The following is a 14,438-nucleotide window of genomic DNA, read 5'->3' on the forward strand; positions in this document are numbered from 1 at the left end:
GTGTGTGTGTGTGTGTGTGTGTGTGTGTGCGCGCGCGCGCGTGCGGGCGCGCGTACGTTTATGTAAAGTGCCTAGAGCTGTATTACACGGGAGTGGTCGCTATAGAAATAATCTACATTATTATGTATTACACGTTTTCTATTTTGCTTTTTTAAAAATCACTTCTAATGCTTCTAAGTTATTTTGCTTCAGGTCTCACTTTAGCCTTTCTAAACAGAACAAGAACAACCGAAAGTCCAATGATGGCCTCAACACTATGCACCAGTATTTTCTTCATCGCTTTTATAATTGTCACCACTGCCACATCTGAGCAGAAATGGGCACGAGAGGTTCTGTATGGTGACACTGCAAACTTAACTTGTGAAAGTCACCATTTTCGGCCTGCTCAGTTCCGGGACGCCCATTTTCAGTGGATGTTTCCCAATGGTAAGCTAATATAAAACTAGGTAGACCTTCCTTTGGCTAAATGAGCCGTAAAATTGAACTAGCCCCTCTTTCAATACTCTCAGGTTCGATTCCCAGTCTGATGTCTTTCTCCAGTAAGACCGGGTCAGGTGGATGAAGTTGAAGAGCCCCCCCCACACACACACAATAAAAGAAAACCACACACAAACAAACAGACATTGAACCCGTGGGTAAAAATTCTTTAAAAACACATGATGATATTGTTAACGAGCTAAATCTAATGATAATATATAGAAACAATGATATCGTACCAATGACGCTGTCCCAAGTAGAGCAAGTGGAGATATAATAGAATCAGAGACAATACAATGTGGCGTCGGTGGCTCCGCGCAATTTAGACTCGCAACCGTAAGGTCATGGGTTCGAATCCCGTCAGGGGCCCGACGTTGTATCCTTGGGAAAGGCACTTTACACGAATTTTCCTCACTTCACCCAGGTGGGAATGGGTACCTGGCTATAGACAGCGAAAGATCTTGTCAGTTTGTTTGTGTTTGAGCTGCTTGCACTGTATGCTTCCCGGGAAGCTGAGAGAGAATGTTTCGGAGTGTTCTATGGTCTGCTGGGGTAATAATATAATGTAAAGCTCATAGAGCCTGCTGTTGAGCGGGGATATGCGCTATACAAATGCTATTTATTTATATTTACAATGCACTAGACACACTTTGAATAACGTTAGCACAGAACAATTCCCTTTCACACACACACCAAAAAAAATCACGTTCTTCATCGCACTTCTCAGGACACTGTTTTTAATGCCAAGTGCTAATTTCAGAATTCAGTGTCTGGAGAAAAGTTCAGATAGTAGTTTTCCTTTAAACTAGGACACAGCAACTTGCTTTGGCATGTATCGATTTTATAAAGTTGTTTTTTTTCCATAAGGCCTTTAGGTTTTTGCTGTTAAAGGCTTTTTTTTTTAAGAGTCCTCAAAGTTCAAAATAATTGGGACATTTCATTCTTTACTTTGTTCTACAATATTCGTCACAACAAACAGTTGGTCTCTCGTGTCAAAACCCCGCTTGCTCTTCTTTAAGTTTAAGTCTTTCATCTAGTGTTGTTCTAATACGTGACGAAATAACTGAGTCTATTGTACTATATGAACAACGGGATTTTTGCAGACAACTAAATAGAGAAAGGAAGTAAGAGAGAGAGAGAGAGAGAGAGAGAGAGAGACAGAGAGAGACAGAGAGAGACAGACAGACAGACTGACAGACAGACAGACAGAGGCAACACGAGAGGGAGACAGAGCAGAGAGAGAGACAAATAGGGACAGAGAGAAATAAATAAATAGAGAAAGAAAGAAAGAGAGACAGACAGACAAACAGACAGACAGAGAGAAAGACAGACGGACAGACAGACAGACAGACAGACAGACAGACAGACAGACAGACAGACAGACAGACAGACAGACAGACAGACAGAGAGGGGGGGGCATTCATCCTTTGGCCTTAATCTAGCACCGTTCCTAGGAAAAGGTCTACACTGTTAACTAGCTGAAACTGCACTACAATGAGCAGCTGCCATGGTAATCAGTTATCAGGAACAAGGGCCGTGTTAACCTTTCTATTCCTTAAGGTGAAGTCGTAAATCCAAACTCACCGCCATTGGACAAGCACTACAGTTTCAACGCCAACGGCTCCATTCTTTTAGTCCACGACGTTGATAGAGATGATTTCGGGCTATACTTCTGTCTGGTTTCTCTACCCCCAAATATGCTCGTGCACGTCGCCGTCAGACTAGGCCTCAACGTCAACGGTCCTTTCTACGGGGATCTGAACGAAAAGTACCAGCCCCGACTCAAAGTGGGCCTTTTTGCTGGTTTGGTCGTCTTTGTCGTCATGTCTATGTTATGTTTCAATTTAGACCAGACTCAACACAGGCTAGACCGACCTAACACTGGAAGCAGCAAAAACAAACGTCGGTCGCCGAGCTATGAGGTAAGATGGATATAATATAATATTGTTAATGTATTACTCTTTCTTCGACACAATTTAGATTCTTTCCAGTGGAGGGCTACTTTGACCCTGTCTGACAGTGAACATGGACAATTAATTCGGGTTGAGTTGAATATGTCCTCCCAGAAGACAGACAGACGGAGAAACACCAAACACCCGATAAAATTACCCCCCCCCCCCCTTCCCTAGGAGTTGAATTCACGTCATCACAATAATGACGCAATGGCAAGGCTAAATTTTTATTTAAACTCCTATTTTCAGTATAATGTAATCGTTGAACGAGGGGTTGGTTACTGAGCTGTGGGATAACATGGTTAGACTGTTTATGTTTTACTCCTCCTTCGGCACAATTTACATCTTTTCCGGGGGCTTCCTGCTTCGACATTGCCTGACAGTGGACATATTCTAAAGGCACAACATGGCCGTGATGGAAAAAAATGTTGTAGACAGTGGTCAAGACTACTAAGAGATAGGGGCCTACAATATTATGACAAAATATATTTGTGGGAGAAATAAGAAACCAGTAGCTTCATAAAATGTGAACAAAATCTGTCATTGTGAGAAATACGGGGTGATTTTTAAAAAACTTGTACAAATTTTTTTTCTTCTAAATATCTCGCACATAATTTGTTCTAGAATGTTACATTTATATAATTTACTCAAAAGGAATTTGTTTGATATAAAATTCACAAAGCAAAAAACTTATTTTCGAAAACGGAAATGGCTTTTATAAAAAGCATAAATGCAAATGCACCAATTAAAAAGATTTCGTAAGGTAAGCCATTAAATGATGGGTGACCTTATTTAGGCCACATGTGGCCTAAATAAGCTAACCCCCCCCCCTCCCTTATCTTTTTAGGCCACTGTGGCCTAAATAAGCTAAACCCCCCTCCCTTACCTTATTTAGGCCAAATATGGCCCAAATAAGCTAAGCCCCCTCCCTTACCTTGTTTAGGCCACATCATATGGTAAATTTCTTGAACTAATCATGGATTCGGAAGGTCGAGATTCTACTGATCTTTTTATTTATATTTCAAAATAGAGGATGATACTAAATGAAAAGTGGACCAAGGGTAAGAGTTGTGTGTGTGTGTGTGTGTGTGCGTGCGTGCGTGTGTGTGTGTGTGTGTGTGTGTGTGTGTGTGTGTGTGTGTGTGTGTGTGTGTGTGTGAGTGTATGTGTTTGTTTTGTGTGTGGTTGTGGTGAGAGAGATTTAGAGAGAGAGAGAGAGTAAATGTGATCATGTGTTTGTATGTGTGCGTGTGTAATGTGTGAATGTTATTGTGTGCATGAGTGTCTATCTCAGGTGTACGGTCCAAATGTATATTATTTTGTTGAGAATTTTACATAGAACTCAACAAAAAAATCACCTTTATACAAAGTCACAGGAATATTCTTTTTGTGCTTATTGAGGTACAGCACAGGCTGATTTTACCTGCAAGGATAATTGGACAAAATGGGCAATATCTTTATAAATTGCTAATGGCCATATTTAGACAAATCCTATATCATTCTCTTTTTTTTTCTTAACTGCTCATGGTTATTTAAAGAATAAGCCAACTAGTAATTTCGGATTCCTAATATTATTGGCATTCTTAAAAAATTTTAACTTGTATTTAGCGCTTTTCTCAACGTAAAACGAATTCCGTAAAAAAAACCCAACAACAATGACCTTATCTTTCTTTTTCAAAGTACAATGTATTGTGAGTACATTTGTGTGAAACTATATATATTCTATGCTTTCAAGTAGATACATGAAAAAAGCTAATAAAGTCAAGCAAAATGTTCTTCAGAGACATAGATCTAGTAGTAGGCCCACTGGAACATTTTATAAACCGTGAAAAGATGACCAGAAAAACAGAATTATCTTATGATCTTCACTTGCACTTGCAATTTTTTTGACAAATTATAGTCTACCTCATTATCTTTTTTAAAACCTTTTTCTTCACTATTTATGACAACTGGCATGTATTGTTTTCAGTTACATGTATTATCAAGGAAGTGGATAGGCGATGCGCTTTTCCCTTTCGTCAACCCGCAGCCACCTCCGAATCGTCAGCCACCCCCAACCTTTGACACGGGTCAAACTTCCATCTATTTATAGGTAGTTAAATCTACCGGAACATGTATTAGGCGAAGTGATGTGCAATGATAGTCGCAATAGAGAGATTGTTTTGGTCTCTCTTTACTCATCTGCACCACACGAATTTAATTGATGTTTTCCCCTGGACTCTGCCTTTACTAAAGTCTCGAATCTAGATCTAGTTGTAATCTAATTGCAGGTTGCAGATTTAATAAATTGCCGACAGAGAGAGAGAGAGAGAGAGAGAGAGAGAGAGAGAGAGAGAGAGAGAGAGAAAGAGAGAGAAGGGGGAGGAGTAGATCTTGCGAGAACTTTCGGGCAAAACAAAATGGTGACCCGCGTAGTTCGGTCGATTCGAAAAGTGAAAGCCATAGCATCTTTGTAGACGATCAAATTAGCTTACTTTTGTGCTATAACGTCATTTTTTTCTTTGCCTTTGTCAGTTTGATCATCCACACAGATAGAAAGTATTTCGAAATTAGGAAAAACAGGTCTTGTTTCACACTGGGTGAGAATAGCCAACGCTGGCAAGTCTCACCCGGGGTGAGAGGTCAATCGTAGGGGTTTTATTCTCACCCCGGGCGAGGATAGCAATAGCCACTTCCTTACTTAAATGATTAGGTGATTAAACTTGATCTCTTATTGACAATATAAAAGTCAATTTAAGCATCATTTCGTTAGAAAACAATGTGTTAGGTTTGCTAACTTCATAGACTTTGTGTTAAACAACACTCTTAACAAAACGAATCCTTACAAGCCTAGGCTTGGCCTTTGTAATCTCGAAGGTTTAGAAGTAGAAGAAGAAGAGTCTACTACTAGAGTCTAGTCCAATTTATTTAATCTCTGGAATGTACTGGATAACAACAGAAATCTGCAACCTGCCACTAGATTACAACTTTAGATCTAGATCTAGATCTAGATTCGAGATTTTAGCAAAGGCAGAGTCCAGGGAAAAACTTCAAGAAATTCTCGTGGTGATGAGTAAAGAGAGACCAAAACAATCTCAATAAATAATATATCGCGACTATCACGGCACAACACTTCACCTATACATGTTCCGGTAACTACCTATAAATAGATGGAAGTTTGACCCGTGTCAAAGGTTGGGGGTGGCTGACGATTCGGAGGTGGCTGCGGGTTGACGAAAGGGAAAAGCGCATAGGCGATCCTCGGGGTCTATCTAACCAAAAGGATAGGTGGACCCCGCGGTCTACCTAACAAAATGCTAGGTTTTAGGATGTGAACCCGTCAGCGTAGTGAAATAAGTAGATCTAGGTTTAACTAAGGATCGGTGGACCCCGGGGTCAACATAGTGAAATAAGTAGATCTCAGTTTATTTTATAGTAGGACTGGCGGAGCCCTTGGTCAACGTAGTGAAATTATAAGTAGACCTAGGTTTAATTAAGGATCGGTGGACACCGGGGTCAACGTAGTGAAATCAGTAGATCTAGGTTTAATTAGGGATTGGTGGACCCTAGGGTCAACGTAGTGAAACAAGTACATGTAGATCTAGGTTTAATCTTTAAAAGGATTGGTGGACCCTGGAGTCAACGTAGTGAAATAGGTAGGTTTATTAAGGTGGACCCCAGCGTCTACCTAACGAAATACTGGTTAAGTTTTAGAATAGGTGGACCCTGCGGTCACCGTAGTAAAATAAGTAGGTTTAATCAAGGTTTCCCGGGGGTTCACCAATCCTTAATTAAACTTTCTTAATCCTCTACGGCTATGGTGACTCCGAGGTCCACAAATCCTTTTAAAATCAAACCTACTTATTTCACTACGGTGACCTCGGGGTCCATCAATCTTTGATTAAACCAACTTATTTCACTACGGTAACCCCGGGGTCCACCTGTCCTAAAACGTAGTATTTCGCTAGGTAGAGACCCTGGGCCCCGGGGTCCACCTTAAACCTGCTTATTTATCACTACGTTGACCGCGGTGTCCACCAATCCTTACTTAAACAAAACCTTATTTCACTACGGTGACTCCGGGGTTCACATCCTAAAACTAAAACCTAGTATTTCGCTATGCAGACCCCGGAGTCTACCTATCCTCTTTAGGACTATTAAACTATTTTCAATTTTCAATTTTCATTCATTAGTATATATTTGTTTTAAATATTGAATCAGAGACTCGCTGTCTAAAAAGTCCACTGCTAATGCTATTCTTATCAGAGAAAATGGCACAATTTGATTTATGACATGTAAAAAAAGGAGTTTTAAAAATATCCAGAAAATAACATAAAATGATTATATAGATCTATATATTTAAATACGTATTTTATTATTATACTAAAAGACTGAGCAGAGGCTTACAATGTAAATTCTGTGCTCTACAAGTAGAGAAAACCTTAAGTTTGCGCAAAACAGATTTTAGAAAAAAAAGTTGGATCTAATTATTCTAATAAAAGTAAAAATGATTGTTATTATTAACTCTGGAAAATACAGTTAGCTACTGAATCTAAAATTAACTAGAACTGTGCAATTCGTTTTATTTCAATTCCAAAGCCCAAAGGCATAGCAATAAGTTAGATCTAGATCTAGCAGTTGTAGGCTCTCTGGCTGCTTCTAGCATAGGCCTACTACTACTGATTCTAGACAGGAAATCTAGATCTAGCTATCACCTGCATTATTAAAATCAAATAATTGTAGTGAAATAAAAACAAAACTGTGAATTGTTTTGTCCGTCAGTACATCCCAATTGCCATAGCCGCACGTATTAAAGTTGAATAATGCCGAAGCAACACGTTATCACAGTGTGCAGGGGAGAGCGGGGTGCCCGGGTCGCTGACCGGTCGATGCGGTGGTTAGTCTTTTGTAGACCTATGCATTTTTTAAGGAAAGCCCTAATACTAGATCTATTAGTGTTGTGAAAACTTCAACATCTACAGCTCAGGCGTCAAAAGATGTAGGAAAATTTTAAATAATAATACGTCCTGAAGTTTCATAAGTTAATGCTGAATAACACAGCCAGTAGTTTTTATTTCATCGAGTTCTAAAAATTGCCTTGTTTTCAGAAGCAAATTTTAATAGTTCCAGTTCTACCGAATCGATTTTCACGCGAATTCAACCATTTTGATGATGGGTGGTGCTGCAGTTAGAAAAGCAGGTTTGGGACCAAATTACACAAAATGAGATAATTACACTTTAAAATTCCTGGACATGTTCTGAACAATATCTAGAAAGTACATAAGACTCCCTGCACCCCAAAGTGGTGTTTGGGGAATTTTAGAGCGTAGGGTCAAGTCTCTCTTAGAGAAAATATTTGCCAGTTTTGTCCCCAAGAAAAGCATTCTTTTTTTTTTCACGGTTTGTACTATTTTTCTGCTCTTTAATGAGTCAATTTCGATAAAACTTTCACAGAATATTGAAACCATACAAATCTAGCTTTTTGTAAGAGGAATTATTGATAAATGGGTTGGTTCTTAATGTGTGAGCTTGAAAAACTAGATTTTTCCAGTTTTTCCACTCTTTCGCTAGAGTCGGATATGAAAGTGCCATAAAATAAAAACTAAAGTAGATATAAAAAAAATTCCTCTTACAAAATGTTTTATCTTTGTCTTATAAGTGTGCATGCTAAGTTTGAACCAAATCTTTTAGTTAATAAGGTGAGAAAATTGTTCCACATTATGTCTCTAAAATCCAACATGGCCGCCGTTTCCATTGAAACCGAACCAGTAATATATTTTTTTTGACAACTGCTAACAAATTTCCATTGCCATATAATTGTCCCCACCAAATATTAGCTCCATAGGAGTGGTATTAGCTGAGATAGACTTATTCTACAGCACCCCCTCTTAAAAAAGATGTAGGCCTGTCGGATGTGGCAGTGCGATTAACACTGAGTTGTTTAGACCCATCAAAACACGAGGCTTCGTGGCTGATCACAAAAGTGTACGGGGCTTATCGAGGCCGATTCGCCATGCCGCGTGCGCGTTCACTAAACTGCCTACGAGATAGAATCTACTAGCCTAACAAAGATTCTCTACACGATCTTTGCTGCTACTACTACTACTACTACTGCTACTACTACTACTACTACTACTACTACTACTACAACTACTACTACTACTACTACTACTACTACTACTACTACTACTACTACTACATGTACTACTACGAGACAGTATGACTCACTATGAGAGAGTGCCACTCAGGCAAAGATAGTGAAACTTTGACTCAGCCACGTTGTGTACACACTTTTTATACCCCAAATTTGACCCTGAAGTCCATTCGGAGGATTTGACCTTTTCACTTGACCAAAGAGTCTACATAACAAAAGGGGCCACTTCTCTCTTTGAGCCAGTTAAAAAAGTGTCCTCAAAATTCGGTGGCGCCCTCTTCGCAAAAGCGCACCCTTTGCGAACAGAGTTACCCTTCTTGAGTTTAAAAAATCAAAGTGAAACTAGCAAGTTTTAACATAAATTTTGGAAGAACGCATTTTTAAAATGGTTACGCTGACAAAAAAAAACTCTTCCGGAGGAAAGGGTGATTGTTTTCTTCGTTTAATTTGACTTTAGAATGAAGGGCGAGAGGTCATAAAAAAAATTTTAAACCCTAAAACTCCGCACTGAACGAACCCGAACTGCTGATGAACAGCAGTCGATCTGCGCACGCAAGGAGGTGCTATTCCTATTCTTCTTCTAGAAAAACGAAAGAGAGCTTCAAGACAGACTGAGTGGCCCATCTTGTTATGTAGGCCTACTATCTTTGACTTGACCAAAGTGTGCCAAAATGGCAGCCTAGCTTTTGCCCCTCCATGAAGGAAAAATCTGGCCCTCATTCAAACCCTTGGGATTGAGCAAAGGGAGTGCTTATTTAGGCCACATATGGCCTAAATAAGGTAAGGGAGGGGGGTTTAGCTTATTTAGGCCACACATGCTCAAACTACCCTTTTCAGGCAACTGAGTTCGTTCCACTTTCATAATGGTGCACCTATCTAATTTAGTACGGTTTTGTCTCAGTGTACAACTTATAAAGCATAACCATAATGAATATTGTAAAGAACAAAGCACAATACGCAAAATTTTGCTCAATCCCAATGGTTTGAATGAGGGCCAGATTTTTCCTTCATGGAGGGGCAAAAGCTAGGCTACCATTTTGGCACACTTTGGTCAAGTGAAAAGGTCAAATCCTCCGAATGGACTTCCGGGTTAAATTTGGGGTATAAAAAGTCAAAGTGTGTACACTACGTGGCTGAGTCAAAGTTACACTATCTTTGCCTGAGTGACAGTCTCTCGTACTGTCTCGTAGTAGTACATGTAGGCTAGTAGGCCTAGTAGTAGTAGTAGGAAAGATCGTGTTGAGAATATTTGGTAGTAGATTCTATCTAGATCTAGTAGGCAGTTTAGTGAACGTGCTCGCAGCAGGGCGAATCGGCCTCGATAAGCCCCGTAGACTTTTGTGATCGGCCACGAAGCCTCGTGTTTTGATGGGTCTAGATCTAGATCTAAACAACTCAGTGTTATTCGCACTGCCACATCCGACAGGCCTAGATCTACATCTTTTTAAAAGGAAAAGAAAGATCATCAAAATGGTTGAATTCGCGTGAAAATCGATTCGGTAGAACTAGAACTATTAAAATTTGCTTCTGAAAACAAGGCAATTTTTATACGAAGGCCATTTTTATAATTCGATTAAATAAAAACTACTGGCTGTGTACTGTGTTATTCTGTATAAAAATAAATTATGAAACTTCAGGACGTATTATTATTTTCCAGCATCTTTTGACGCCTGAGCTGTAGAGGTTGAAGTTTTCACAACACTAATAGATCTAGTAATAGGCCAGGTAATAGGGATTTCCGTAAAAAATGCATGATAGATCTACAAAAGCCGAACCACCGAATCGACCGAGAACCTCGCTCTCCCCTGCACATTGTGATAACGTGTTGCTTCGGTATCGCATTATTCAACTATTAATACGTGCGGCTATGGCAACTGGGATGTACTGACTGACAAAAAATTCAGTTTTGTTTTTGTTTTACCATATATTTGACTTTAATAGTGCAGGCGATAGCAAGATCTAGATTCCCTGTCTAGAATCAGTAGTAGCAGGCCTATGCTAGAAGCAGCCAGAGAGCCTACAACTGTAGATCTAGATCTAACTTATTATTGCTAAGCCTTTGGGCTTTGGAATTGAAATAAAACGAATTGCACAGTTCTAGATCTAGTTACTTTTAGATTCAGCAAGTAACTGTATTTCCAGAGTTAGTAATAACAAATCTCAGCATAACAATCACTTTTGCTTTTAATAGAATAATTAGATCCAACTTTTTTTCTAGAATCTGTTTTGCGCAAACTTAAGATTTTCTCTACTTGTAGAGCACAGAATTTACATTGTAAGCCTCTGCTCAGTCTTTTAGTATACATAATAAAATACACACACACACACACACACACACACACACACACACACACACACACACACACACACACACACACACACACACACACACACACACACATATATATATATAGAGAGAGAGAGAGAGAGATCTATATAATCATTTTATGTTGTTTTCGGGATATTTTTAAAACTCTTTTTTTCAACATGTCATAAAATTAAATTGTGCCATTTTCTTTGAAAAGAATAGCATTAGCAGTGGACTTTTTAGACAGCGAGTCTCTGATTCAATTTTTTTTTTTTATTTGCTAATCAATGAAAATTGCAAATTGATAATAGTTTAGTCCTGAAGCGGATAGGTGGACTTCGGGGTCAACGTAGTGATAAATAAGCAGGTTTAAGGTGGACCCTGGGGTCTACCTAGCGAAATACTAGGTTTTAGGACAGGTGGACCCCGGGGTCACCGTAGTGAAATAAGTATGTTTCTTTAAAGATTGGTGGACCCCGGTGTCAGTGTATTGAAATAAGTAGGGTTAATTTTAAAAGGATTGGTGGACCCCGGAGTCACCATAGCCGTAGAGGAATAAGAAGGTTTAATTAAGGATTGGTGGACCCCCGGGACACCTAGATTAAACCTACTTATTTTACTACGGTGACCGCAGGTTCCACCTATTCCAAAAACCTAACTAGCATTTCGTTAGGTAGAGCCTGGGGTCCACCTTAAACCTACCTATTTCAATACGTTGACTCCAGGGTCCACCAATCCTTAAAATTAAACCTAGATCTACATGTACTTATTTCACTACATTGACCCGAGGGTCCACCAATCCTTAATTAAACCTAGATCTACTGATTTCACTACATTGACCCCGGGGTCCACCAATCTTCAATTAAACCTATATCTACTTATAATTTCACTACGTTGACCAAGGGCTCCGCCAGTCCTACTATAAAATAAACTGAGATCTACTTATTTCACTATGTTGACCCCGGGGTCCACCGATCCTTAGTTAAACCTAGATCTACTACTTATTTCACTGCGCTGACTCCGGGGTTCACATCCTAAATCCTAGCATTTTGTTAGGTAGACCCCGGGGTCCACCTATCCTTTTGGCTAGATAGACCCCGTAGTCCGCCTATCCACTTTATTGATAATAACTGAAAACAATACATGCCAGTTGTCATGAATAGTGAAGAAAAATGATGGGGAAAAAAAGACAATGAGGTAGACTATAATTTATCCAAAAAATTGCAAGTGCAAGTGAAGATCATAAAATAATTTTGTTATTTTCTGGTCATCTTTCCCGGTTTATAAAAAAAATTCAGTGGGCCTACTACTAGATCTATGTCTCTGAAGAACATTTTGCTTGCCTTTATTAGCTTTTTTCATGTACATGAAAGCATAGAATATATAGTTTCACACAAATATATGCACAATACTTTGAAAAAGAAAGATAAGGTCATTGTTTTTTTACGGAATCCGTTTTACGTTGAGAAAAGCGCTAAAAACAAGTTTAAAATTTTAAGAATGCCCATAATATTAGTATTAGGAATCCGAAATTACTACCTAGTTGGCTTACTCTTTAATAACCATGAGCAGTTAAGAAAAAAAAGACAATGATATAGGATTTGTCTAAATATGACCATTAGCAATAAAGATTTTGCCCATTTTGTCCAATTATCCTTGCAGGTAAAATCACCCTGCACTGTACCTCAATAAGCACAAAAGGAATATTTCTGTGACTTTGTATAAAGGTGTGGCCTAAATAAGGTAAGGGAGGGGGGTTTAGCTTATTTAGGCCACAGGTGTGGCCTAAATAAGGTAAGGGAGGGGGGTTTAGCTTATTTAGGCCACCTGTGGCCTAAATAAGGCAAAGGAGGGGGTTTAGCTTATTTAGGCCATATGTGGCCTAAATAAGGTCACCCTTGAGCAAAATGTTGCGTATTGTGCTTTGTTCTTACAATATTCATTATGATTATGATTTATACACTGAGACAAAACTGTACTAAGTACTAAATGAGAAAGGTGCATCTTATGAAAGTGGAACGAACTCAGTCGCCTGAAAAGGGTAGTTTGAGCATGTGTGGCCTAAATAAGCTAACCCCCTCCCTTATCTTATTTAGGCCATATGTGGCCTAAATAAGCACTCCCTTAAATGATAGGTTTGTTTTTTTCCGTTCCGTTTACTTTTGAAATTAAGATTAAAATCTTTCCTTCTAACCTTTAAACGATATTTCTTTTCTCCTACAGAGTTAAAAAATATTGTTTAAATTCTGGAATTCCGAGAATCAGTGCTCTCTCTCTCTCTCTCTCTCTCTCTCTCTCTCTCTCTCTCTCTCTCTCTCTCTCTCTCTCTCTCTCTCTCTCTCTCTCTCTCTCTCTCTCTCTCTCTCTCTCTCTCTCTCTCTCTCTCTCTCTCTCTCTGAGAGAGAGAGAGAGGGGGGGGGGGGAGGGGGAGCAGAAAGTACTGAATGACTAAATGTTGCATAATGGAAGATGAAATTCATTACGTTATGAATGTAATTGTTTCAATCTGGAGGTGCATGGGGGCAATAAAAGGGGGAGAGTTGAATGAACTTTTTTTTTTTTTAAAGATTGCACAAACAGTTCAGATTGACGGTACGGCAGACTGATTGGTGTCTTTTGGTTGTGGAATTATTGGACGTAGCGTCACATGAAACAAACTTGAGTTCAAGTAAAAGAAAGCACAAAAGACAAACGCGGGCATTTAGAGTTGGGAAGTTTTAGTGTAGTTTTAGTAAGAGTTTTAGTTTTACGGGATTTGCAACACAAAAACGACTAGGTCATATTATAAGTGTTGAAGATTAGAGGGGTTACTAGGGAAAAAGAAAAGAATGAGAAGAGATAAGGACGATGGATGAAGATGTTTGTGATAGGAGAGCATGAGCAAACCATACTAACTAGAGAACATGTACCTGCCATTCACGTACACAGTTTGGAAAAGCAAGAGATACGTAGGCCTACAATACAAAAGGAAGGGTAGTTTTTTTTTTAATTAAATAGGATATACCTGTGATGCCCTCCTACTCCTACCCCTACCACACTGGACAGATGTGGTTTTGTTCTGTTTTTCGAAAGATTTTTTCGGTACTTTCAACACAGTCAGGTCATAATGTGCCGAAGATTAGAAGTAGATCTAATAGGAGTGTTATTAGAGAGTAACAAACAAAAAGAAGGATGAGAGATTTATATAATGATGCTAGATTCGATAGTAAGTAAGGAACAAACCTTACCAGAATACCTGCCACCCACAGTAAGAGTTTGACAAAATCTAATGAAAACTGTACTAAATAAGTTGAAAGCTTGGAAAGAAACTCTAAAAACTTGTAAAACTGGCTCTTTTTGCACAGGAAGAGATGTACCAGGTGAACACAGCATTCCAGGCGGACGAGGAGAAGCCCGTAGGGATTCAGTTGGAGAACCAGGCTGATCAAAGTGACCAAATTACGTTCTCAGAAGAGAAGGTAGAGGTGGAACCCAAAACTAGCTTCTGAAACAGATACGTACATGATGTCTCCGAAACTGCATGACATAAACACGTACAAAAGTAAGAATAAGACACACACACACACAC

General features: G+C 39.2%; 1 protein-coding gene across 1 annotated transcript; it reads left to right on the forward strand.

Moving 5' to 3' along the window:
• The first annotated feature begins 31 nt into the window (after nt 1–31).
• On the forward strand, nt 32–14,386 carry LOC106011282. The gene is made up of 3 exons (XM_013080398.2): nt 32–426; nt 2,038–2,399; nt 14,215–14,386. Exons 1-3 carry the CDS (start codon nt 168–170, stop codon nt 14,356–14,358), a joined length of 765 nt encoding a protein of 254 aa, XP_012935852.1. The 5' UTR covers nt 32–167; the 3' UTR covers nt 14,359–14,386.
• The last annotated feature ends 52 nt before the right edge of the window (nt 14,387–14,438 follow it).

Source organism: Aplysia californica, unplaced genomic scaffold (genome assembly GCF_000002075.1).
Source record: "Aplysia californica isolate F4 #8 unplaced genomic scaffold, AplCal3.0 scaffold00084, whole genome shotgun sequence".
Classification (NCBI taxonomy): domain Eukaryota; kingdom Metazoa; phylum Mollusca; class Gastropoda; order Aplysiida; family Aplysiidae; genus Aplysia; species Aplysia californica.